We start from the raw sequence: 26,847 nt of genomic DNA, 5'->3' as shown, positions 1-26,847 counted from the left end.
TAAAAGTCAAGAGTTATGTTTTATTTGGTGGGAATTTTAAGACGGCAAGCCTGGGAGACAGCATCCCAAGTAACCCTGAGAGAACTGCTACTGATAAAGTGGTGGTGGGGGGGTGGTGCGGAGGAGTGAAATTATATAGAAGTTTGCAACAAGGGGCAAGTAGTCTGAACATCAAAAGATTATTATTAATTATGAAAAAACAGATATCTCAAGTTAAGGAATTTAGCACTTTTCTGTGTACGAAAAGATGCAAGAGCCTGGGCTTGCAGAAATCATTCCTTTCATATGCATCTCAGCTAGCGGAGCCAGAATCCTGCGTTTTTTCACATGCCCGCGCCCCGCCACCAATACCCCCAGCTCCTTAGAGCTGGTCTTTGAGAGCTTCATCCTTCTTCCTGGGCGCCCTCGGGGCTCAGATATTCACATTTGGAGGGCCGGAATCGCCGATGGCTGTGACATCTTTGTGTGTTGACACGGCAGGAAACACTCCACTTCTGGATACAGATATAAACTTGTTTTGAAGAAGGGCAAGGTGTAGCTTCCAGAGGCACCTGGGCTGACGCCCCTCCAGCCCGAGACGGAGGGGGGCAGGCGAGGCAGGCGGAGGGTTAGAAGAAGCGGCAGGAGGACCTGCTGTTTTTCCTGTTGCAAGTAAAAGGGAAACAAAGTGGGAAGTGGAGTGTGCGGGCTGTCAGCAGGCGGGGCGCCCCCACCGCGCCCCGCCTCCGTCCCTCGAGGCTCACTCGCGCCCAGCGCCGGAGCTCCCAGCGGCTGCCAGCTGCGCCCGGACGGGTAAGCGCTCACCTTCGGCTGAGTCTGGGGGGTGGGGGAGAGGACCGAGACCAGGGACTTCGGAGGACTTAGGGGGACCACGAAGAGACGGGGGACCGGCTTGTGGACGTCTCCCGGCGCGAAGAGCCGGTGCACCCGGGTCCTGTGCACCCGCCGGCGTCTAGCGAGCCGGGCGAGGGGGCGCCCCCCGGAACTTGGGCCAAGGTTGTGCGCGGGGTCGGGGCAGCCCCCGGAGCATCCTCCGAGAGAGGGGTGCACACAGCTCCCGTGCACGGGGACTGTATGCCCCGCGGAGCGGGACCGGGGAGGTCCCGGGCCCGAGGCGGGGTACGGGGTGCGCTCCCGCGGCAAGACAGCCTCGTATGCACCAGCCGAGCCCAGGGAATGACAGCGCTTAGCCGCGTGAGCCCTGCCCCGGGGGCTGGCGAGCGGGACCCGGGGCGCCCGGGCTATGCCGTGGGGTGCGGGCTACGCTCTCTACGGCGGTTCCGCCTCCCCCCACCCCCGCCCCGAGCTCCGGTCGAGCCTTGGGGAGAGGGGTGCACACACCTCCCCTGCGCCCTGGCCCGGTGCACCCTCCCCAGCCCCGGAGAGCGGGACCCGTGGCTGGAGAGAGGCCAGGGAAGGCGTTGCCGGGCGCTTGGACTTGCGGCAGGTCCTTCCCTCCGGCCCTGGCGGGGCTCGGGCCGCTGGCGCCGCTCACCGCGTGTTTACTGCAGCGGCGCGCCGAGACCAGCTCCGGATCTGCGGCTGGGTCCGGGTTACGGCGGCAAAACCGCCTTCAGCTTTGCATTTCCGGACTCTTTTTTTTTTCTTTCTTTCTTTCTTTCTTCTTTTTAATACTCTTACCCTCAATTCAGCCTGAATGAGGCTGCTGCTGCTGCCTTTTTTTTTTTTTAATCGCGTTTCCTGTTTTTATTTAGGGTCCGTCCTGTGCACCCACTTCTCTGAGATCGAGGAGAGAGAGACCGGGGGAACTTTTTTGGGGACCGGGACGTGTGGGCGGGGGCACTGCTTTGCCGTCTGCGCCCTGAGCCCTGCTCCGGTGGGGAGATGGAGAGCCAGGAGAGGACTGATAGGAGGCGCTTCGGGAGGGGAAGCGAGTGGGGATGGGATTTCCGGGGTCGGAGTGGGGGACGCCGTGGGGCAGCCAGTGCCGGCGGCCCAAGTACCAGGTTCAAGCGCAGCACCCTTGGGATCTGCCCAGTTTGCATATGGAGCGGTCTGGAGCCGTTGGATGATTGGGCAGCTTTCATTTCGTTCAGGTGTCCCCAGGAAGGAGGGCGCTGTGGGTCTCGAACCCCACTGGACCATCAAATGGGACTTCTTTCCCCCTGGGCTCCTGCAGAAACCCCGACAGACGCCACCCCCAGAAATGTCCTGCAAGCACGGTCACGCGTGTGTGAGATGTGTGCCTTGGGGCAGGTAGCAGCTTCCTTTCCCAGGAATCTCCCCGGGAAAGGTTCACTGCTCCAGAGCGACTTTGAAACCGAGAACTAATACCACTGCTCACTTCCAGAGGGGCTGCACACCCACCGCTGGCGTGCCTGAGTGCCTCAGTGTTCTTCTCAAGTGAATGGTGCCATAGGGTTTTTTCCATGTATCTTCAGTTAACCAGGCGCTGAATGAGGGCTCCATTTGTACCGGAGGAAACCAAGGCTCAGCACAGTGAAAACTTGCTGACCCACACGTTTACAGTTAGCTGATCCAGAATCCTGGTTCCTTTAGACGCCAAAGCATTTAGTCATCTGATAGTGTTGCTGTTTGCAGATGAAGAAGAATGTATGTCGCCTAACAGTTTGCTTGGTGTTCGGACCTGGGATGTGGGGTGTCCTTTCAGAGCCAGAGTCTAAGGTACCCACCTGGATGCTTTCCTGTAAAACCTTGCTACCTTTACCCACCAGGTTTGAGGAACATGATAAGTGGGGGTGAAGATTCTTCTGATTTAGGAGGCTGCCAGCAAACACAAGGAGAGCAGAATAGAGCTTTCTCTTCTGTTCTCCCCAGAGCAGAAATCGCCAACCCCTTCACATTCCCATGTCCTGCTGTGGCTTAATGTCTTGATGGTGGGATTCTGTCCATCCTGGCTCAGGAGAGCTCTGACTAACACATACTGAGGTTCATTCTCTTCTGGTGCTTTCAGCAAAGTAGTGGAAAACACCCGGGGTGTGGGGGTGGGGTGGGAGGATGAGTATACTCTTAAAACCTAGTTGGCAGTTGCCAGTTCTAAAGACAAGCCAAGCTTACTTCCCCTCACCTCTCCACCCACCTTTAGAAACAACACTGCCAATACAGATGTTTCTGGAATTAGGGCAACTGCCCCAGAGGTCCTTCTGGCCATGCTGATGTCCCTTTCCGGCGGGACAATCTGCAATTTTGCTGCTTTAGTCCTTGCCCAGGAAGGACGGGTAAAGTACACCTTTGAATGATGCTTGGGGCTCCGTTCTTTCTCTTGCTTTATTACGGATCCCCCCGGGGGCCAAGGCTAAAAACAAGGCAGGCTGGCAGGGACAGTACCAGCCCCTGGGGGTGCTTACAAGGCAAGACAATCCATAAGTAGAGACCAGCCTCAGACCTGGTTAGCTTTGCTTTTGTGCCTATGTCAAGGGAGATTGTGGGGTGGGGAGAGAATGGGGGAGTATGAGGGGTCAGTTCCTGCTTCACCTTGTTTTCCTTTAATTGCACAGTTAAAGGGAGAAGTGAATGTGCAACTTATGAAGCAATTCCCCTTTGGTTAGCTGATTTTTCAAAACCATTTTTTTTAGAGAGCACCTCCCTCCCTCCAGCTGCTTCTGTGGGTCTGATGGTGGGGCTTGGGGCCCCACCAAGTGTTTCCTTACCGTGGGACCTCAGAGGAGCTCTTTCCGCCACTCTCCAGAGGACAAACACTTTTCCCAGCCGAGCGGTTGGAAGGGCAGGACTGGAGGGCAAGGCTCCCAGGAGGGTCAAGGAAGGTCAGTGCCCCGCTGCCCCCGGGTCAGAGTCAAGACGCGTGTGGTAATTAGCCGCCAGCCCGTGGAGGGTGGTGGGAGCCTGACTGATTTGGGAGAAAGGAAAGCATCTTCATTTTGGGGCCACTGCTGGTGTTTCATAAATGACAAAGGTTGCAAAACTCCTCCTCTCTCCCTGCAGTTAATGCTAAAACTGAATTTTCTTCAACTTGGTTGGTGGAAATCCCCTGCAATCATATCAGAAATGCTGCCAGTTTCAAGGTGGGGGAAGAAAACAATTTAAAAAACTGGGGAGCCTCTCTCTTCACTCTTTTCCTTGCAGACAAATACTGACTTGCTTTGGATCATTCCAAAATCTGGCTCCCTCTCCCTTCCCTGGAGGCCAGCACAGCCCCTGGGGCCTGAGGTTGGTGCTGCACTGGTGTGGCTTGTAGAAGTCTCCACTCCTCCCCATCAGAGGTGGTGACCTGACCCCCCTCAGAGAAGGGCTCCTGGGGCTTCTCCTGGAAATGGGTGTTTTCCAAGGCTGCTTACTTTCTGAGCTGAGAGGGAGAGTCCTCAGAGTGATGGGTGTGTCTGTTCCTAAAGTGGTATTTCAGTTCACTGTGTTTCACTCACTTTGGGGGAAATTGCTTTTTCCACTTAGAGGAAATGCCAGGAACGTGACAGTAAGTGGGGATGGGGGGATGGGCGAGGGGAGAGCTGCAGAAAGGGAGTAAGCTGCTTGAACTGGATTTTACTGTCTTGGAGGGATGCCGTATTGTTTCCCGTGGCTGTCAATAACAAATTCTTACAGTTTTTGTGGCCCAAAACAACACAAATGTATTCCGTCACAGTTCTGGAGCCCAAAAGTTCAAAATCAAGGTGTCTGTATGGCCTCCCTCTCTCCAGGGACCCCCCCACCTCTTCCAGCTTCTGAGGGCTCCAGCTGTTTTTGGCTTGTGGCAGCATCATCTGATCTCTGCCCCTGTGTTCACACGGCTCCTCCTCTCTGTCTTCTCCTCTTGTGTCTCTTAGAGGGACAGCTGTCATTGGATTTGGGGTCCACCTGAACAGTCCAGGATGAATTCATCTCAGGGTCCTTAATTACATCAGCAAAGACCCTTTCTACACAAAGTTAATTTTCCAAATAATTCATGGGTTCTGGGGATGAAGGCAGACATATCTTTAGGGGCCACCATTCAGCCAACTGCAGAAGGATGGGAGTGTGTTTCTTTGGTATTTTCTGGGGAAGGTTTGAGCACAGTCGTCTTTGCAGGGAATGGAACGCTTCCTACATCTGGGCCCTGTACTTTCCTGTGAGTGCAATCAGGCAAGGATTTCAGAGTCACCAGAGGTCCTGTAGTCACCAGCCTTCCTTCTGCCCTCCTGCTGCCCTCTCCCCAGCTTTGTGAACTGGCAGCCGCCTTAGAAGTTAGCTCTGCTGTGAGTAGCACCCTCCACAATCAGGGTCCCAAAGGCAGAAAAGAAAATTCCTGGAATTCAAAGGAACTGCCAAGAGACCAGGCTCTTCACCTGCAGGGAATTGTTTCAGCCCCTTTTAGTCTTCTCTGGTCCTACCTGACCTAGGACAACGCTTTCTCAGCTCAGGGCTCCCCACCTCTGTCTGGGGACACACAGCCCTTCCCATTTTGGAGTTTCCTCTCTTGAGCAGTTGTTGGACTGGCTCAGTTTTGTTGCTATGTCCCTATGTCCTCCTGAGCAGCCACCATTGTGAGGTGGGGTAGGATGGCGCTGGTGGTGTGGGAAGGGATTTGGGGAGCCCCATCCCTATTACTGAAGCTTGTAGGGATGGAAGCTCTCTGGAGGGGCAGGGCTCCTATTCCACCTCCCCATGTAGAATTGCAGAGGGGCATTGCCTTTTTTTCTGTTGGTTGTGAAATCTTGGAGACATGCTGTCTTCTCAATAGGGAAGCAGGTTCATAGCTGTGATGCTGAAACTTTAAGTCCTTTATACATAGGCGGGGTGGGGTGCAGAGGTGAGGGAGGAATTGCCATATGGAAGAAAAAGTACGTCTTTGGAGTCAACCAGACTTGATTTTAATCCCAATCACTTAAAAAAATTTTTTTATGTGGACCATTTTTAAAGCCATTTATTGAATCTGGTACAGTGTTGCTTCTGTTTTATGTTTTGGTTTTTGGACCTAGAAGCATGTGGGATCTTAAGTCCACTACCAAGGATCGAACCCATACCCCCTGCGTTGGAAGGCAAAGTCCCAACCCCTGGACCACCAGGGAAATCCTTCCCAAACACCAGGCAAACCACAGAACCCTCGCAAGCCTCAGAGTCCCCAGTTTTAACAACTGGAATAGCAATTTTATCGCCAGTCTTGAGCATTTCATATAGTCACGTTTAAAGTGCCAGGCACACTTTTATGTCTGTAAAAGAGCTGATGTGTACAGGGTGTGTAGAACGTCTTGTGGGATTTTAGTTCCACGACCAGGGATGGAACCTGGGCCCTCAGAAGTGAAAGTGTGGAGTCCTAACCACTGGGCCACTTTTCCATTTTTTAACGTGCATTTTTAATTGTGACCAGTGTGCTGTGTGCCTAGTCTCTGTCGTGCTCGATTCTTTGCAACCCCATGGACTGTAGGCTGCCAGGCTCCTTTATCCATGTGGATTCTCCAGCAAGGATACTGGAGTGGGTTGCCTTGCCCTCCTCCAGGGGATCTTCCCAACCCAGGGATCGAACCCTGCATTAGGCATATGCTTTTTTACTTTAATTTTTATGTTTTAATTGTGGTAAAATATATGTAAAATTTACCATTTAGACCATTTTTTCAAGTGTATTTCATTCTGTGGCACTTAGTACATTCACATCATCATCAACTATCACTGCTGTCCATCTCCAGAATTTTTTTGTTTTGCAAAATTGAAACTCTACCCATTAAACGCTAATGCTCTCCCCACCTCAGCCCCTGGCAACCACCACTCAGCTTTCTATCTCGGAATTTGACTACTCTTGGTACCTGATACAGATGGAACCGCACAGTATTTGTCCTTTTGTGACTGGCTCGTTTCACTCAGCATCATGACCTCTGGATTCATCTGTGTTGCAGCATGTGTCAGAAGCCCCCCCCCCATTTTAAGGACTGAATAATATTCTATTGTACGGATGGACCGCATTTTGCTTATTGAGTCATCTGTCGACGGACACTTGGTTACTTCCACTTTGGGGCTATTGTGAATAATGCTGCTATGAATGTGGATGTTCATAGATATCTGTTTGGGTCCTTGCTTTGAATTCTTTTGCCTATATACCCAGAAGCGTAATTGCTGGATCATATGATAATTCTATACTTAATTGTGTGAGGGGCAAATCATGTGCTTTTGTAATTTGCTTTTTTCACTTAATGGGGGCACGTACGTTAGCATTCCACATCACATTGGCAGGATAAATGTCCTAGTGCAGGGACACCATTACTTTCTCCGGCATCCTCCACTGCGGGACATTTATCTTGCTTCCAGGCACACACACACACACACACACCACTTTTGAAGCATTGTAACAGATATTTTCAGGCATCTGAATTTTCCTGTATTCAAGAATTATCATCAAAGGTATTGACCATTTTTATGGCTCGTGGAGCTAAATATTTTTCCAGGAAATATTGAATGAGTTTATCCCAGTGATATAGAATAGTTTCATGATGGCATTTAATAATATTGGTAAAAAATGTTTTACTAATTGGCTTAAAAGGTAGTCATCTTGAATTTTTTTTGCTTTATTTATTTATTTTGCTAATGAAGCTAAATAGCTTTCCTTTTGGTTGTTAGCTGTAGGTATAGCATGAGGTTTGCTGCAGTATAACATAGCAATTAAACCCTTGACCTCTAGAATTGGATGGAACTCTGGAATTTAAACTGTAGTTTCCCTACATTCCTGCTGTGTGACCTTGAGATTTCTTACCTTCTGTGATCCTCGGTTTCCTCTTCTGTTAAGTGAAGCTAATGGGACCTGTTCCTAGTGTTGTCTTAAGGATTAAATGAGATAAACTAGAAAATGAACGTCGCATATCATATAGTTGATACTCAGCCCACCAGGCTCCTCTGTCCAAGGAATTCTTCAGGCAAGAATACTAGAGTGGGTTGCCATTCCCTTCTCCAGGGGATCTTCCCCACCCAGGGATCAAACCTGGTCTTCCATATTGCAGGCAGATTCTTTACCGTCTGAGCCACCAGGGAAGCCCAAGCCTACAGCACCTGATATTCTCAGGCAATCTCCCATCCCAAGTACTAATCAGGCCCAATCCTGCTTAGCTTCTGAGATCAGACAAGATCAGGTGCATTTAGGGTGGTATGGCCATAGGAATGGGCTTCTCAGGCGGTGCAAGTGGTAAAGAGCCCACCTGCCAATGCAGGAGAGGTAAGAGCTGTGGGTTTGATCTCTGGGTTGGGAAGATACCCTGGAGAAGGGCAAGGCAACCTACTCCACTACTATTGTTATTATCATTATTTTATTTAACAAGTCTCCATTTACCCTCAAGATTAATCTTGTTACTACAGGGAGAGATGGTTTACGCTTAAGCCAAAAGGATTTGGGTTAAGCATGGGGATCCATTTTTCTGCTATAAAGGTAGACCATCAGCCCTTCTGTCAAAATGGACCTAGTCCCCAGCTGTCTGCCTGGATCTGGGTGTGAGCCTCCCTGGGGCAAATGCATGAACTGATGCTTGCTGAGAGGTATGGCGGGACGGAGGGGCTGCAGGACCCTGTGCTCTGGGGTCCCATCACCCCTGTAGCATGGAAATGAGGGTAAAGACTTACGAATGGTGGAGTCCAGAATTCATCTTGGTGATCGTTTCTGTCCACATCCAGTCGCTCCTTCTTGCGGTTTGGTCCCGCAGACGCAGGACCCTGGGGTAGCACCAGCGTGGGTTGCTGACCATGAAGCAGCCTTTTGCAGCCCCTTAGAGTAAAAAGTAAAGCTTCCTTAGTGGCTCAGTGGTAAAGAATCCTGCCAGTGTAGGAGACGCAAGAGACGTGAGTTCAATCCCTGGGTGGGGAAGATCCCCTGGAGTAGGAAATGGCAACCCATTTCAGTATTTTTGCCTGGAAAATCCCATGGACAGAGGAACCTAGTGGGCTATAGTCCACGGGGTCACAAAGAGTCGGACACAACAGCACAGCAGAGTGAAACGGCGTCCAAGCTCCTCTCAAGCGAGTGTCAGGTAGCCTCAGGTGAGGGTCGTCCATCCCACACACATTTGGTTTAAGCATGCATTTTCCTCTTTGCTGCTGACCTGTGTCTGAGGAGGATATCAATAAAACCAGGGTCTTGATCTCAAACAGCTTCATGAGAAATTTCTTCTAGTGGAAAAACCACCAAAAACCCCCCCAACTTTCCCTCTCACCTGTCCCTCTTAAAAAACGCCATTGAAAAACCTTTCTCATGTTTAGAGCCAATGAAAAGATGAGCAAAACCACACACTTGTTTCTGATGGTTCATGGGTCCAAAAGCCAGCTCACTGGGTTATGAATCTTTTTTCCCTATTGTGTGGTGTGACGAATATTTGAATAAATATTCACCTACTGTCACTGGGAAAGCAGTGCTCTATTTTTAATTAAGTGCACCCTGTGTCTTATATGAGGGAGCTTCATAAGATGTGTGAGGCTTAGTATTTCCAGTGGGAGGCACAGTGTTTGAGAATGAGTAAAGAGAAAGTCTAATGTTCATGTCAAAAGCAAGAGTTTAGGAACTAGAGGGAAGTTGAGATCTTGGCTTTCATCCTAAATGCTTAGTGACCTTGACCTCTCTGAGCCTCCGGATTTTCATCTGAAAATTGACATAACCGTATCTCTTTTATTGGATTGTCATGAGGATTAGAAATAAGGAAAAACCTGTATTAGTTTGGAATGAGCACTTCAAAAGTTGCTGTGTTTGCCACTGGATGAATGAATCTTTGCAGCCCACACTGTAGGACTGAATGGATTTTAAATGACAGGTATCTTTGTCATAAGTTGTTGAGGTTTGCTTTTGTGCTAAGGTTTATTCAACCACTATCCTTTTTTCTTTTTTTTTTCACTTTTTGGCTATGCTGCTTGGCATGTGGGATCTTAGTTCCCTAACCAGGGTTCAACTCTCGCCCCCTGCATTGAAAAACAGTGTGAAATCTTAACAACTGGACCACCAGGAAAGTCCCCAGTCACTATCTTATTTGATTCTCCCACAATGATCCTTTTGGAATGCACAGGGTGTGCGTCAGTAAATACCCCCATTTTACAGATAAGGGTTGGAATCGCTTTGCCCTTTGTTATCAGCCTGTTCCTCTCAGATGTGCCAAAGCCAGGAGGTTCTTTTTTTTTTTTTTCCAGCTTTTTCTAACTGTTCAAGGTCTGGAGGAGCTCGGAGGACAGAGGCTGAGAGGGTGGAGGTGAAGCTTCTAGTGAGGTCTGCCATCAGGTGATCTTGGCCCCATCACCTGCAAGCTGCAGGAGCGAGATGGGGGTGCCCAAACGGGCAGGCTGCTCTGAAGGCAGCCATACCAGGACAGCTTTCTGCTGCAGGTTTGTGGGAAAGTGGTTGGGAGATGGCTAGGCAGCTGGCCATGACCTTTACCCTTATGGACCTTGCTTCTCCAACTTTCCCACCCACTCCTCCCACCAGAGAGATGGGATTGTGACCCTAGCCTGCTGCAGCCCACCCCAACCATGACCTTGCTTTGAAGCTTCAAGTTTTATTTTTAATCCTAACAATAATTTTACATTCTATTCCTCAATAATCCATGTTTATTTTGCTGTTCCCCCTTACTTTTGAGTCAGATGGATGCTCTGGGAAGATGTTTATGTTCTTGCTGTGGCTTCCGTTATTCCCACCCCAATGTCTCCAACTACAGTTTGAAAAACAGATTAAGGCAAAATAGCGATTAGATTAGATGCAACTGTGATGAGATACCTAGCTTCTTAGGAGCACTTTAAAAAAAATTATTACTTTATTTGGCTGCACTGGGTCTTACTTGCAGCATGCAGGATATAGTTTCCTGACCAGGGATCAAACCCAGGCCCCCTGCATTGGGAGTGCAGACGCTTAGCCACTGGACCACCAGGGAGGTCCCATAGGAGCCCTGTTATCCTATGTGATTCATTGACTGATTAACTGAAACTTCAGTTTAGGTACATAATTATGAAAATGCTGCATCTCAAATCTAAGCATCTTAACTTAAAACATATCCCCGCGTACTGATGTGGGACTTCCCTGGCTGTTCAGTGGTTAAGACCCCAAGCTCCCGATGCCAGAGGATCTGGTCAGAGAACTAAGATCCCCCTTGTCATGCAGCATGCCCTCCTCCCACCCCCAAAAAAGTACATAGATGTACTGATGTGAGGCCAAGAGCTTTTGTTTGATTGGTTCGTCATTCTTAAGTAAGGCGTAGAATCCTTTGTCAATTCTCATTCTTCTCCCCTACCTTTTACAGTTGCTTTGCTCAGTCTCATTTAATGGAAACTTTGTTTTAGTGACTTGTCTTTACTGTTTTCTAAAGCACTCAATTCCATTTTCATGGAAACAGCTCTTTCTGGTCACACCCATATTTCATCCACTTATCCGCTGACCACACTGTGTAATTACAAAGGTGAACAGCTGGCATGGGTGTGCTTGGGCATAAGAACAGCTAAGTCTTTCAGAGACCAAACCTGCAGCCTGGTATCCTGAGTGGTCAGCACGATGAGACCATCAGTCAAGGTGTCTTGAAGAGGGAATGGTGAGCACAAATCCCCCAATTCTGCTACAGAGAGGTCGGGGGGCGGGGGAGATGGGGGAAGACGGCAGAATCACAGAGCCTGGGTGAGAGGCGAAGTTTGACCTAGAACTCCCATCTCAAAGACACCAGCCCCTCACCCTGAGGAGCACAACAAGCTCCAGAAAAGGGATCTTTCACACTAGTTTCTTTAGCAGTATTTATACCAATGAGCCTTGCTATTGGCCAGCTCTGAATTGCCACCTTAGTCTAGCTTGCCACATCTTTTAATAACAATAAAAACAAACACTTTTGTAGCACCTACTCTGTGCTACATAGTATTCTGGGCACTTTGAAAATACTAACTTATTTATTTATTTATTTGGCTACGCCAGGTCTTTAGTTGTGCATGTAGGATCTTGTTCCCCGAACAGGGATCGAACCCTTCTGCATTGAGAGTAAGAGTTTTAGTCACTGGACCACCAGTTGTTGTTGTTGTCAGTAGCTAAGTCGTGTCCTACTCTTTATGAAGCCACAGACTACAGCCCGCCAGGCTCCTCTGTCCTTCACTATCTCCCAGCATTTGCTGAAATTCATGTTCACTGAGTGTGTGATGCTATCTAACCATCTCATCCTCTGCCACCCACTTCTCCCTTTGCCTTCCATCTTTCCCAGTATCAGGGTCTTTTCCAATGAGTCAGCTCTTCTCATCAGGTGGCCAATGCACTGGAGCTTCAGCTTCAACAACACCAGGGAAGTCCCCCAAATACTAATTTCTTCTTTGAAGCACTCTCATGATCTGTGTTTTACAGAAGGGGGAACTGAGGCACAAAGAGGTTTAGTAACTTATCTAGGTATTACTCAGAAAGGAAGCGGCAGAGCTTGCTCCTCACCCCTGTCCTGTGCTGTCTCCAAATGTGCCCCCTTATTGCCCAGGAGGGGAACCTGGATCCCAGGTGGGAGGAGGGCTGAGGCCTCTGGGAGCCCATCAGCTGTGAAGAGGGTCATCCCCGCCCTGTTCTCACCGATTCCCTCTGTCTCCAGGCTAACTTGGGGTCCAGACAGCCTTTCTGTTCTTGCAGTCCTTGTCTCGGTGGAACTGGCCTCCTGGGTTCTGCTCCTCTACAGAGAGAGGTGCCAGGAGGATGCAGCTTCTGGTACCCAGCCCACCCCAGTCTGCCCAGGTAGTGCCCATTCAGCCCTCTGTCCAGCGGAAGCAGGGCCCGACCTCTGCAACCTCAATTTCTTCCTTGCCCAATTTCTTCCTTGAGCCTTTCGTGGGAAGTCCACCCAAGGGTCCTCAACCTAATGGGTGACACAGTCATGGCAACAGGACTCAAGTGTCTTCTTGACCCGTGGCCCAAATCTGGTTCCTCTGCACACCCAGGAAAGGGAGTATGGTTCAGTGGTGAGAGCAGGGCTCGGGGGTCAACCTGGTTCACATCTGCCTCTCCCATCATTAGCTGTGCAACGTCACCTCCTCGAGCCTCACCCTCCTCCTTCATGAAACAGAAGGCCTGCCGTAGGGGCTTCTTGTGATGATTAAATGCAAAAACGGACGTAAGGCACCTAAAATGTGCTGGCTCGTGACAGGTGCTTAGTGATGGGGCGATCCTTGCTGTAGCCCCAGAGATGGGCTTGACAACTGATGAAGAGGCTGTTGTTGTTTTAATGTTTATTTATTTATTTGGCTTTGGCAGGTCTTAGTTGAGGCACACGCTGTCTTTATTTGCAACATGTGAACTCTTAGTTACAGCACGTGGAATCTAGTTCCCTGACCAGGGATTAAACCCGGGCCCCCTGCATTGACAGCATGGTGGCTTAGCCACTGGACCACCAGGGAAGACCTGCAGCTATTGTTTTGAACCTATCTGGTAGATTCCTGGGGAGAAGCAGCCTGGAGACCTGGAAGTAGAAGGAGACGTAGAGAGCATCTGCCAAGGAGAGGTGGAATGAGATAGGTGATGGAATGAGACGTTCAGAGTTCTCTGTGGTCCCTGAGGCTTACAGGTTGTCTTCAGATCTGGGGTTTCCTAACAACAGGAGAGAAGGACGTGCAAACCCGTGGCTGAGTGGGGAAGGAGGAGGTTGGAGGCTGAGCCTAGGGAAGGGAGCCTAGGAGAATGGAGTACACTGCCAAGTGGCTGAGACCCTTAGGAGGGGAAGCCATCTCCACTGCCACCCTGAAAGTGTGTGTGTGTGTGTGTGTGTGTGTGTGTGTGTGTGTGTGTGTAATTCGTTTGGGGTCAGGACAGGAGAGATGAAGTTGAGTTCGCAGAGTTGTTTTTTTATTTATTTATTTTTGTCTGTACTGGGTCTTCGCTGCTGCATGGGCTTTTCTCCAGTTGCAGCAAGCAGGGGCTACTCTCTAGTTGCGGTGTGCAGGCTTCTCACTGCGGTGGTTTCGCTTGTTGCAGAGCACAGGCTCTAGGTGCTCGGGTTTTGGTAGTAGTGGCATATGAGCTCGGTAGTTGTAGTTCCTGGGCACTAGAGCACAGGCTCAGTGGCTGTGGCACCCTAGCTTAGTTGCCTGATCCAAGGCATACAGGATCTTCCTGGACTAGGGATGGAATCTGCGTGTCCTGAACTGGCAGATGGATTCTTTACCATTGAGCCACCAGGAAAGCCCTGCAGTTTTAAAAGATATTAATTTCTTGGGGGTCTTGAGATTGGGGTGGTCTACATCTTCTGGATATTATAGGCTGTGATTTTCCTAGATTATGCATGTGCACATTTTTAATATGTGCTATATGTTTTATAAGTGTGTGTGTATACTATATATATTTAATTGCACAGAATCCATACAAGCTAGTTATGAAAGTAAAGTTTATAAATAAAACCTGCCCTACAGCTTCACTACTCAATGGTTTCTAACCTTTTTCAGATTTTTAAATCCTTTTTTTTTTTTTTGGCATGTGGGATCTTAGGTTCCCCAACCAGAGACTGAACCTGTGCCCCCTGCAGGGGAAGCCTGGATTCTTAACCACTGGACTGCTAGGGCAGTCCCAGATTTTAAATCTTTTTGAAAATCTGTTGAAAAATCACAGACCTTCTCCCCAGAAAAAAGCTCCTAGGAGACCATTTGTATGTATACTTTCATCAGGCTCACAGAGGTCCCCAAGTTTATCCTAGAGTCTGGGAGGGTGCGGTGAAGAGCTGTTTGGGTCCGACCGCCAGCTTCTGACTCTGAAACCAACCTCAGAAGCCAGAAAGAGACGAAAGATTCCGACCTCCCAGAGGCCTCCGTGAGACACACTTGCCCCACCATGTGTTCAAAGTCTGCTTTGAAGCTGTTTCTATTTCCAGTAAATCGACCACCTCTTAGATACTATGTACCAGTGTACTCGGTGCCGTTTAAGTCTTTTTCTTTGCTCTAAATTCACGGCTTGTTTTGCCTTTCATCCAGGACCCGCTTTCCTGCATCACTGGGTAACTCTGCTGTAGGATCGCCTCATTTGTGGAGGCCACTCTGTCCTTTAAGAAGTTGCAGCCTGTGGCTTTGTGGTCACCCCTTCTGCATGAAGGGCAGGTGGAGAGGCCTTCCCGGTAGAGCTGGGTGTCAACCATGCGTGGGTGGGATGGTCTGTAGGGAACAGGAAGTCAGGGCCATGTCCAGGCCCCAGATATTGGGCTCCAGGCGGCTTGAAACCCTGTAGGATGAGTACACAGACACCTTTTCACTGAATGGCAACGGTTAGCCTTCCTGAGACCTTCCCATGTCCTCTGGTCCAGGTATGAAGGGGGCCCCTCCACTTGAAGCACCCCAACGCTTTCCCCAGTCCTACGGGGGGCCAGCCTCCCTCGTGCCACTTCTGACTTGGGACAGTGACCTCACCTGGTTTCCTCTCCCACTTCTAGAACATAACAAGCTTTATTGAGATATAATTCACATGCCATAAAATTCTTTTAATGTACACAATTCAGTATTTTTTAATATAGTCACAGAATTGTGCAACCATTGCTTTAACCTGTTATAGAACATTTTTATCACTCAAAAAGAAATCTTGTAGCTGTTGTTCAGTTGCTAACTCATGTCTGACTCTTTGAAACCCCATGGACTGTAGCACGCCAGGCTTCCCTGTCCTTCACTATCTCCTGGAGTCCACCTGAACCCATGTCCATTGAATTGGTGATGCCATCCAACCACCTCCTTCTCTGTCACCCCCTTCTCCTGCCCTTGATCTTTCCCAGCATCAGGGTCTTTTCCAATGAATCTTCTCTTCTCATTGAGTGGCCAAAGTATTGGAGTTATGTTTTAATTATTCAAAAGCGAAACCTTGTATTCACTAGCAATCACTCTCCATTTCTCCTCAACCCCTTGCAGCCCTGGCAACCACTGCTCTACTTTCTGTTTCTATGAACTTGCCTCTTCTGGACATGTTATACACATGGAATCACACAGGATGTGGTCTTCTGTGTCTGGCTTCTTTCACTTGGCCTGTTGCCACTTCTTTAGGAATGTCTCTGACTCATTATTACAGTGGAGGAGTTGTTTGTACTGACTGTTCAGTCACAGGTATCGATGGAGCCTCTGCTATACTAAGCCTGGAGCAGGTGCTAGGCCACATAGTGAACACCGCAGCCATCAGTGTATTCGTTATCTACTGCTGTGTGACAAGTTACCCCAAAACTTAGCAGCTTAGGGCTTCCCTAGTGACTCAGCGCTAAAGAATCCACCTGCCAGTGCAGGAGACATGGGTTCGATCCCTGGTCTGGGAAGATCCCGCCTGCTGTGGTCAACTAATCCATTGCTCCACAACTACTGAGCCTGTGCTCTAGAGCCTGGGAGCCACAACTACTGAGCCCACACATTGCAACTACTGAAGCCTTCGTGCCCTAGAGCCTGTGTCCCACAACAAGAGAAGCCACTTCAATGGGAAGCCTGTGCGCCACAACTAGAGAAAAGCCCCAGCAGCAATGAAGACCCAGCACAGCCAGAAATTAATAAATAAAATTATTAAAAATACAAAACAAAATGAAAAAAATTAGCAGCTTAAACAACAAATGCTATCTTACAGTTTCTGTGGGTCAGAAGCAGGGAGCAGCTGGGGCTGCAGGTGTAAGTGGCTGGAGATACCTGCCAAGGTTTTGATACCTCAGTTCCTTGCCATGTGGGCTTCTTCACAGGATAGCTTAAGTGCCCGTATAACTTGGTTGCTGGCTTAGCCAAGAGATAAAGATGAGAGAAAGATAAAAGATTAAAAAAAAAAGACCAAAGATTGCCCAAGATTGAAGCCCCATGTTCTTTTATAACCCAATCTCCAAGGCGACCTGGCATCACTCTGCCATATTCTGTAGACCAACCATGCTGTAATATGGGTGTTGTTGTTGTTCAGTCGCTCAGCTGTGTCCGACTCTTTGTGACGCCATGGACTGCAGCATGCCAGATCTCCCTGTCCTTCACTATGCCCTGGAGTTTGCTCAGACTCATGTCCATTGAATCGATGATGCCATCCAACCATCTCATGCTCTGTCACCCCCTTCTCCTTCTGCCTTCAATCTTTCTCAGCATTAGGGTCTTTTCTAATGAGCTGGCTCTGTGCATCGTGGCCAAAGTATTGGAGCTTCAGCTTCAGTATCAGTCTTCCAATGAATGTTCAGGATCGATTTCCTTTAGGATTGACTGGTTTGATCTGCTTGCTGTCCAAGGGACTCTCAAGAATCTTCTCCAGCACCACAGTTCAAAAGCATCAAATATGATTGGGGGCTCCACAAAGGTTTGAATACCAGGAGGGGCAAGTATCTGGGTATAGTTTCAAATAGAGAGAGGTCCTTAGGAAATCCAGGACCCCGTTGGCTCCTTCGTGAAGGGCTTACAGTGCTGACTCTGAATGAATGTTGGGTCAGCCCTGAGTTCTCTGGATGCCGTTCTCTCTTGAGGCCTCTTCCCTTCCTCCCTACTCTGTATTTCTGATTAGGGAGCTTGAATGTAATTACATTGTACTTGTTTCTACCAGATTTACCCACTTCTGTTAGAATATATTTTACAGACTTCTTTCTCCAGGTATCTGTAAATTCTGTTTGCATTTCTGTCGATGAGTGAGCCAGTTCTTGAATTTCCTTTCATTCTTGTCATCAAAAAGGGGTGTTCAATAGAACAGGCCTAGGACCCACCCCCTTGGTTTTGACCACCTCCCAGCGGGGCACTGGGTCATACCACCTAACAGTTGCAGAGACCCCTCATTGCAGGTGGCCTATAAGATCGCCTGTTTTAAATTTTTCATTTACTTCTCTGGCTGTGCCTGGTCTAGTTTCAGCATGCAGCATCTTTTAGTTGCTCCATGTGAACTCTTAGTTGCAGCATATGGGATCTAGTTCCCTGACCAGGGATTGAAGCTGGGTTCCCGGCATTGGGATCATGGAGTCTTAGGCTCTGGATTACCAGGGAAGTCCCCCATAAGATGGTCTTGAGGGGTGGGCTTGGGTCACAATAAAATGGGCACAATGTGTGTGTCCTGTCGCTCAGTCCTGTCCAGCTCTGTGCAACCCCATGGACTGTAGCCCGCCAGGCTCCTCCATCCATGGGATTCTCCAGGCAAGAATACTGGAGTGGGTTGCCATTCCCTTCTCCAGGGGATCTTCCCGACCCAGGGATCGAACCCAGGTCTCCTGCTATGCAGGCAGACTCTTGACTGTCTGAGCCACCAGGGAAGCCCCAAATGGGCACATATCATGCATTAAAAAATTGAGACAGTTCAGTGGTTAAGACCTCGGGCTTGCAAGGCAGGGGGTGTAGGTTCCATCCCTGTTAGGGGAACTGAGATCCTACATGCTCCAAGGGGTGGTCAAAAAAAAAAAAAAATCCAGCCTAGTGTCCTATAAGAGGCAGATGATTCGCTGTGAGAAGCAGCTGAAGCAGCTGTAGTTGTTGGTCTTGTGGTTTCAGCTTCCTGCTCTGCCATTTACTGTGTAGGTTTGGGTAAGTCTTGGGCCCCAGTTTCCTTAAGGAGATGATGATAATAACTACCTTGTGGGGTTGTTTTAGGACTTAATGAGATAAAGTTCCAGGTACGCATTGCTGCACGAATCACACTGGATTTAGAGCTATAAAGCAGCAACTGTTTTATTATAAGCATGGATTCTATGGGCCAGGAACTCAGATAGGGCTTGACAGGCCAGCTTGGGTGTGTTTTGTGATGTCTGGGGTCAGTGGGGAAGGCTCTCAAAGGTCAGCTGATTACTTGAACACCTGGGGGCTGGAATCACCTGGAAGTTTCTTCCTTTAAAAAAAATTTTTTTTAAGGTTATGTATTTTTTTGGTTGTGTTGGGTCTTAGTTGCAGCACATAAGATCTTTGTTGTGCGGGATCATTCACTGCAGTGCTTGTCTAGCTGTGGTGCACAGGCTCAGTAGTTGTAGTGCACAGCCTAGTTGCTTCTTGGTATGTGGGCTCTCAATACCCCAACCAGGGATCAAACCCACGTCCCCTGCATTGCAAGGCAGATTCTCAACCACTGGACCAATAGGGAAGTTCCACCTGGAAGTGTCTTCACTCCTCCAGTTGCCTGGATGGGGCTGACTCGGAGGCTGGGCTCCTATGGGACTGTCAACCCGAGTGCCTACACTGGCTTCTCTTTCTAGCTTGGGCTTCCTCACAGCATGGTGGCTCTGGGCCACACTTTCCTGATGGTCAGAACTCTGAGAACAAGCATTGCTGCTTGACTCCAGACCTAGCTGGAAGCCATTTATGGCCATTTATGGGCTCAGCTCTGAAGTCATTCAGCATCACTCCTACTATATACTCTTGCTCAAGGAAGTCAAAAGGCCACCTAGATAGATATATATATATATATATTTTTGCCACACCATGTGGCATGTGGGATCTTAGTTCCTTGATCAGGGATCAAACTTGTGCCCCCCTGCAGTGAAAGCACAGAGTCTTAACCTCTGGACCGCTAGGGAAGTCCCCCCGACCCAGATTTAAGGGAAGAAGACATACCAATAGATGCCTTTCCTATGAGGACTGGCCACCATGTTTTAAAAGCTTCATGGTAAATTTGAAAACATTTAGCACAATGACTGGCGTGTTGTATGGGCCAGAAAATATTAGCGGCCGTTCCCTCTGCTGTATCTCTCAGTACTGACTGCTGCGGATCTTATTGTGTGACTTGCACAAGCCCTCTGCCCCCTATCTTAAAGAAACAATCTTAAGCTGCAGCCTTGCAGATACGTTAAAGTCTAATATTGCCAGATTCATTCATTTTACCATTTTCAAGTTTGGACCCAACTTTTAAAAATTCCCTGGCTCTTGGGTGAATTTTCTTACCCTCGCGGCTTCTCAAATGCATCTAGAGTTTTCACAAGAAGCTTCGAGAAGGTCAGTTTCCTGAGTCCCCAGGGTGTCTTTCATGTTCTTTGATGTGTGATTCACACAATCCGCTGTTGTTCCAGGCACCCTGTTTATCCCCTTACTCTAATTTTCTCGGAATGAAAATTCACAACTGACCTTTTCCCACAAACAGAGGAATAATTTTTCTACTCTAAAGTGTATAAAAAAATCTGTGACATCCTGTCCTTCCACAAGAATCACATGCTAGAATTGGAAACCTAAGACTCACAGGAAACCACGGTGGAAAACAGGGTATAACCAGGTGCCCACCGCGAGGCCTGGCCAGAAGCCCTCAACCTGTGCTGTCCCAGTGCTCCTTACCTCCACTTGCCACGTTGACACTGTCTGCTAGATCTTCCTCTTTTTTATTTAGTTTTGTTTTTGGCTGCACAGGGTCTCTGTTGGTTTGCACAGGCTTTCTCTAGATGCGGCGAGTGGGGGTACCTCTTGGTTGCAGCCTGCAGGCTTCTCGTTGCGGTGGCTTCTTCTGTTGTGGAGCACAGGCTCTAGAGCCTGTCGTTGTGTAGCTCAGCTGTGTAGCTCAGTAGTTGTGGTGCACGGGCTTAGTTGCTCTGTGGTAAGTGGAATTCTCCCAGACCAGGGATCGAACCTGTGTCCCTTGCATTGGCAAGCAGATTCTTATCCACTGCACCCCCAGCGAAGTCCTGCAGGATCTTCTTTTTACCAAAGAAACAGCTTTGGAGAGATCAAGAAACTCATCCAAATCCTGGTCTAACTCCGGGGCTGGCGCTCCCACGTCTCACCAGGAGACCCTGCAACCAAGAATGCTTTCGGTTGCATGTGTGCTCAGTCACTTCAGTCGTGTCTGACTCTTTGTGATCCTATGGGCTGTAGGCCGCCAGGCCCCTCTGTCCATGGGATTCTCCAGGCAAGAGTACTGGAGTGGGTTGCTATGCCCGCCTTTGAGGGATCTTCCCAACCCAGGAATTGAACCTTTGTCTCTAATGTCTCCTGCATTGACAGCTGGGTTCTTTACCACTAGTGCCACCTGGAAAGCCCACTTTTGGGTTGACACTTGTCAGAATGAGCACTGCACACATGACCATCATTTTTAAAAATCTGTGCCTCCCCTCCCTTAATGCCCCTCCCCTCGAGGTCACAGACTCTGGAAGCCTCAGCTCAGGCAGACTTTTTTGGTCTAAGCTTGGGGAATTGGCAAAAGAAAGAAACAAGCTTCAAAATTCTAATTAACTTTGCTTTTTAACTACAGATGAACCACTTTTTGAGTGATCTGGGGGTGAGAGTCTCAAAGATTAATGAAAATCTGTAAAAGTGGCAGGAGAGCAGGAGGCAGACACTCCTGTAATTACGTTCCTTCATTCTTGTGCTTAGAGAGTAAAGAGATCAAGGGAACCGAAGGATGGGGGAATTATGTGAATAATCGTGGAGGGACTTCCCTGGCAGGCTGGTGGTTAAGACGCGGTGCTTCCATTGCAGGGGGCTTGAGTCCAGTCCCTGGTTGAGAAACTAAGATCCCATCTGCTTCACGGTGCGGCCAAAAGTAAATAAATAAACAAATTTAAAAAACAAAACAAAACTGTGGAAACTGTCTCCTCCTTTTGAGGAGGATTATTTTCCAGAATCATCTTGTTTTTCCTAATAGAACTTAAAACAAGCATTTAACTTTTTTTTTTTGGTTGTTAGTTTCATCTTTTTTTTTTTTTTTTTTAGTATAGCCTTTCTTGTCTTAGCCCTACTCAACTTTCTTTTTTATATATAATACAACTGTGTCCCTTTAAACAAAAATTATTTATTTATTTTTGTTGCTCTAGTTATGGTGCTGGGTCTTTGTTGCTCTAGTTATGGTGACTGGGGGCTCCTCTCTAGTTGCGGTGCTTGGGCTTCACATTGCAGCGGTTTCTCTTGTTGCAGAGCATGGGCTCTAGGGCATGTGGGCTCAGTACCTGTGGCTCACAGGCTTAGTTGCTCCATAGCATGGGGGATCTTCTGGGACCAGGGATTGAACCTGTGTTTCCTGCATTGGCAGGCGAATTCTTTACCACTGAGCCACCAGGGAAGTACTCCTACTCAGCTTTCTTATCTGACCACATCTAAAAATGCTATAGAGAAAGAAAAATAATTTTCCTTCTACCCTTCTAAGTTCCTGGCTGAGACCCCTCCTACCTGCCCTGTAATAAAAAGAGTAACAGGAGAAAAACAAATTTAAATACATACATATGTACGAAAGCCCCCCCTCCAAAGACAGGAGACTCACAGAAGACACCAGATTTCTTTGTCTATACCTTTAAGACAAAGAGACAGTTTATGAATTGACAAGACAAGGGGTTTGGGCTAGGGGTAGTAAGATGGTGAAGAAGTTAACAAGGTCTGCTTATACAGCCTCCATCTGTCCATGCTCGTGCTCAGTCATGTCTGACTCTTTGCAACCCTCTGGACTGTAGCCCACCAGGCTCCTCTGTCCATGGGATTTCCCAGGCAAGAATACTGGAGTGGGTTTCCATTTCCTCCTCCAGGGGATCTTCCCAGCCCAGGGATCAAACCCACGTCTCCTGTGTCTCCTGCCTTGGCAGGTGGATTCTTCACTTGACCTGTCAAGGAAGCCCCTTGCCCCTAAATTCCCTGCCTCTGGTGATTTAGGGATGTCTTTTTCCCCTTGGTGCAGGGAAGGTACCTTTCACGTGGAAGATTTATTTCCTGGTTTTAGGGGACAAAGAAGGTTCAGAGTGTCCTTTTTGCACTGGCTGTTTCTCAACTCCTTTTAATGTCAAATAATCAATATGCCAAAGTGGCATATCTGGGGTTGACATACTCTGAGCCCTTGCAATGCTGAGGGCCAGGTTTGAAAAGGGAGAGACAAGCAGAATTCCAGGAAGGTTGAAGGTTGGGATATGTGTGGGCAGCAGAGAGAAGCTGACATTTCATCACAGTCAGCTTACGTAGAAATGTCAGGACAGGGCGCAGAAGGAGTGACTGACTCATGGAGCAAATCCTCTTCCTCTTCCAGGCCTGCTGAATGTGACAAGGGGCTCTTGCAGGTGGGACCAGAGGCTCATCTGATCTCTTGCTGCAAGCTCAGGAACTTATAAAGAGGAGATGGCTGGATGGCATCACTGACTCAGTGGACATGAGTTTGGGCAGACTCCAGGAGTTAGTCAAGGACAAGGAAGCCTGGTGTGCGGCAGTCCATGGGGTTGCAAAGAGTTGGACTCGACTGAGCGACAACAGCAACAGCTTTTGGCAATAGGTAGTAGAGAAGTGGGACTCTAATTTCCTTATTCTTTATAACAATGGTGAAACTAACTTATTGATCCACCTAACTAATTTCTTTATGGTGGTCTGGTGGTGGTGGTTTAGTCGCTAAGTCATGTCCGACTCTTGCGACCCCGTGGACTGTACCTGCCAGCCTCCTCTGTCCATGGGGATTCTCCAGGCAAAAATACTGGAGTGGGTTGCCAATTCCTCACTTATATTTCAGAAAGGAGTTAATATATCCGAACTTGGAACCAGATCGGACACTTTGATTTTTCTTCCCTCTCTGCCACTAACTACTGGGTTGCAGATCTCTGTGAGAGAAAACATGTCTGAGCATTTCATATACCACACACCAGGCACTGTCCTAGAGACTTTCCACATGTCTGTATTAATTCACTTAATTATCTCCCAAACAGCTGATTGCATGCTGTATCTTTCTAGAATTTGTCAGTGCAGTTCCAGGACATTTGTAAATACATGCGGGATGACTTCTGTGACTTTTGCCATTTCAAAGAATCCTGGGTTTTTCTCCTGGCTCCAGAGGAAAATAATACCCTCATTTGAACATTGTTAATGGGGACCTTGCTTTGAAGTTGACTTTCAATCAAACCCAGGCTGGAGAGAAAGGAAGTCTGCACCACAGGGCCCCTAGGGAGAAGGGCACCCACGGTGCCGATGGGACCCGCCAACACCTGTCAGCTACTTGGAAAATCTCTTCTGTTGCCTGGCCTTAGGGGGTCATTATCCTTTCCTGGTTGAGGCTTGTTAGGGATACTACCCCTCCCCAGTCAGGATGCCTGTCAGAGAACCCCTCCCTGCATGTTTGCCCATCCAAAGTCCAAGTGTGACCCTGAGGCTTATACTTCATCCTGGGAAACCCCGATTCTGTGCATTAAGGGCGGTCCTACCGACCTCCGCCCCTGCCCCCACTGGGAACGCCTCTCTCCTCGGGGTGAGTCCAGGTCCCATCCACGAGCGTACTGTCTGGGGCTGCAAGGAGGAGCAGGAGTGGAGGTGGAAGCTTGCCAGTGGCGCCCTGGGTTGGGTGAGGGGTTGTTCCCACCCAGCGGCCAGGCTCCGCCCTCTCCAGTGATTGTCGGCCAAGTGCACAGCTCGCAGCGCTGTGTGGATAAAGAGTGCGGTTCAGTGTGAATGCGCACTAGTGCGTGTGTGTCTGTGGTCTCCGCGGCTGTGTGATTGTGGGTTGACATACAGTAATTATGTGAGTGTGTGTTTGTGTGTGTACCTTCGGTCCCTGAGTATTTGTACAGGTTTATGTGACTTTGAGCATAATTGTGTGTGTCAGTTTATGTAGAAGAAGGAGAAGGAAATGGCAACCCACTCCAGTATTCTTGCCTGGAGAGTCCCATGGACAGAGGAGTCTGGCGGGTTACAGTCCATGGGGTCGCAAAGAGTGGGACACGACTTAGCGACTAAACCACCACCACCATATGACTTTCCGCATCATTGTGTGTCAGTTTACGTAACTGTGCCCGAGTGTGTGTGTATGTGTGTGAACGTGCATGCGAGTGTACGCATGTGTGACATCCGGTGACGGGATACCGAGGGAGATCCTCCTATCCTGAACCCCTTCTCTTCACCCACGGCCCTGACAGGGGTGCTGGGGACAGTACGCAGAGATCGCCGAGAGCCCCGGGGCTTCCCAGGACTGGTTCGCCTGGTCCGCGCATACCAGGCTTCTTCAAGATTCCAGGGAACTTCTGTTGGAGTGTTTCTCCTGCCCTTTTCCCAGGCTCTGGGATGGAGGGAGGCTCCTTGGGCTCGGACAGGCGGGCCTCCCTTGGGCGCCTCACCTGGAACCCTCGGTGGAGGTGGAATGCCGCTCAGGCCGCTTTCTTCCGCCCCAGGGGTGGGACACGCTGGGGTCACTCTGAACTTCACACTCTCCTCCGCCGTTTGCGCTCCACTGTGGCCGAGGTTGAAGTTCCGGGCGATGAACTCCAAAGAGCATTCGAGGGGACCTGGGACGTTGCAGGGCAAGAATTGTATGAACCTGGTACCTATCCAAAGTGGTCCTAAAGCTCTAAGAGGCTGTGGGATTGGGTGCGGAAGTGTGTGTGTGTGGTGGGGGGTGGTAGTGAGGTTCCCTGCCCTCCGAGATTCTGCATTATTTACAACTGGAAGGAGAACAATGCCCACCTTACAAGGTGATGCCTGGATAGCATCTAGAACCAAGTGCGTGGGGATTACCGCGCTGTCTCAGACAGGCTCTGTCTGCACGCTTAGTTCATCTTAATGAATAGATGTATCGTGACAGTCCCGAGTTAACCCATTTATTTTCTAAATGGGACTTGTGAGAGGAACTCCGATGGAAAAGGGGGCCCAGCGGCTGGACAATAGTCCGCGCACTGGATTTGAGCCAGTTTACTCTGGTGACCCAGGCTCCTGACAAGTGACACGGGCCCGGTGCCCCGCCCTTTCTGATGATTCCCTGGGAACCCGAGCTGTCTGGCGGACGGCCCTCCCTCGCTCACTTTGCAGGTGGCATTTTCTATCCTCTGGTTACCGGCAGAAAGGGGGGCCGGAGGCAGCGAGCGCAAGCTGTCAGGGGTCCCCGAGCTCCAGGCGCAGCCCCACCCGCCCGCGGGGAGCAGCGGGGCTCGGGGAGGATTTGCGGCGGCGTCCGCAAGGCGCAGAGCGCACGTCTGCGCTCCAGAGCTTCGCCCAGCTGGGACTGTGAGAATTTGCCGACGGTGCCCGCGCCTCGGCTGGCCCCGCCCCGCCTCCGGGACGCCCCGCCCCCTGGCCCTGCCCGCGCCCGCCCGTTGTCCGGGCCCCGCCCAGGGCCGCGCCCCTCGCGGATGCCCCGCTCACCGGCTCCGCGCCGCGGGCCTGCCCTCAGGCCCCCGCGGGCTCCGCGCCGCCGCCCGGAGGCTCGCGCCCTCCCGTCGCTCCGGGACCCGCCCGCCGCGTCCCCTGGGCAACAGTCTCCAGGGAGACCGGGCTCCGCCCCCGGCACCAACACCCGGTACGGAGCCCACCTGTGCGGGCGTCTGCGGGGTCCGAGTGCCCCCCGGTCACGCCCCACCCCGCCCAGCGCCGGGCTTTGTCCGCGAGGGGCGATCCCGTTCCGGGGGTGCGGGGGCTGGGGGAGGAGAGCGCGTTCCGGGGCGCACCCGACCCCGCTGCGGAGGCCGAGGCAGCGGGCCGAGCTCGCGTTGTGCTTCTCTGGCGTGGACTGGTTCATAGTCTCCTTTTCCCGTTTTATTGCCTCCCTTTGATGCCTCCGGGGGGCCGGGAATCCGGGGTGTCCCGCTGCCGCCCTTGGTGGGAATGAGCAGGGCCCTCCGCCGGGCTCCGGACGGGGACGCGCGCCTGTTCAGGGCAAGATGTTTACTTGTCAGGGACCGAGCAATAGCCGCGCGCGCCTTCCCCTCCCCCTGCCCCCGATTCGGGACGGAGCATCCTGCGCTCCGTCCGTTCGCAGCGATGCCTCCCAAAGCTTTGCCCTTGAACCCAGAGGGCTAGAGGGCAGCAGACCCGGCTCCTGAGGTCCCGGACGGTGTTGAGGGCCAGAGAGAAAAACGCACCTCCTCCCTGGCCGCCCTCTTGTGAATTCTGTCCCGGCTCCCTGTTCCCTGACCTGAATTCCTAAGGACCAGTCCCTTCCTTGCCTTCTCTAACCCTCCTTTCTCTCTGCTCCATCGCGTTTTCTGCTTCGTCCTTTCTCGTTTTGAAAGTGCTTTTGCTCTGATCGAGTCTCATTTCCATGTGACTGAGCTGCTGTTTTTTTGTCCTCTTGTTAATTAGCTTTTTTAGTCAGTGATGCAAGTTATTTCTTTCTTAGTTCTTGTCGCTGATCTCACCTTTCTCTGGTGGCTGTGCTCTGGGAAGTCCTTACCA

At 50.0% G+C, this 26,847-nt stretch overlaps 2 protein-coding genes and 1 pseudogene across 12 annotated transcripts in view; 1 reads left to right on the top strand and 2 right to left on the bottom strand.

Moving 5' to 3' along the window:
* On the bottom strand, positions 1 to 26,847 carry LOC101907127 (uncharacterized). Of its 3 annotated transcripts, XM_059875723.1 has the most exons (4): positions 25,819 to 26,845; positions 24,798 to 24,965; positions 8,512 to 8,653; positions 1 to 642 (listed from the first exon to the last, which is right to left on the bottom strand). In XM_059875723.1, exons 1-4 carry the CDS (start codon positions 26,189 to 26,191, stop codon positions 609 to 611), a joined length of 717 nt encoding a protein of 238 aa, XP_059731706.1. In that variant the 5' UTR covers positions 26,192 to 26,845; the 3' UTR covers positions 1 to 608. The 3 variants fall into 3 exon arrangements, with proteins under 3 accessions (XP_059731706.1, XP_059731707.1, XP_059731705.1); XM_059875724.1 differs by lacking the exons at positions 1 to 642; positions 8,512 to 8,653 and adding an exon at positions 13,687 to 15,070 and having other exon boundaries at positions 25,819 to 26,846; XM_059875722.1 differs by lacking the exons at positions 1 to 642; positions 8,512 to 8,653 and having other exon boundaries at positions 23,427 to 24,965; positions 25,819 to 26,847.
* PIK3CD (phosphatidylinositol-4,5-bisphosphate 3-kinase catalytic subunit delta) overlaps positions 746 to 26,847 on the top strand; it is a 61,396-nt gene continuing 35,294 nt past the window's right edge. For 4 of the 9 annotated variants that reach the window (XM_010813246.3, XM_024976086.2, XM_005216942.4 and 1 more), the window contains exon 1: positions 746 to 792. The gene's annotated coding sequence lies outside the window, so the exon portion shown is untranslated. Of the gene's footprint in view, positions 3,201 to 3,438; positions 3,747 to 21,603; positions 22,976 to 25,881; positions 25,973 to 26,847 lie in introns of those variants that run through there. The other 5 variants (XM_024976084.2, XM_005216943.5, XM_024976083.2 and 2 more) reach the window with 4 other exon arrangements.
* LOC112441890 (uncharacterized) lies at positions 7,936 to 8,055 on the bottom strand (annotated as a pseudogene).

Source organism: Bos taurus, chromosome 16, assembly GCF_002263795.3.
Source record: "Bos taurus isolate L1 Dominette 01449 registration number 42190680 breed Hereford chromosome 16, ARS-UCD2.0, whole genome shotgun sequence".
In the NCBI taxonomy this organism is placed as follows: domain Eukaryota; kingdom Metazoa; phylum Chordata; class Mammalia; order Artiodactyla; family Bovidae; genus Bos; species Bos taurus.
Note: the sequence above shows the minus strand (reverse complement) of the source record. Positions and strands in the feature narration are given on the sequence as shown.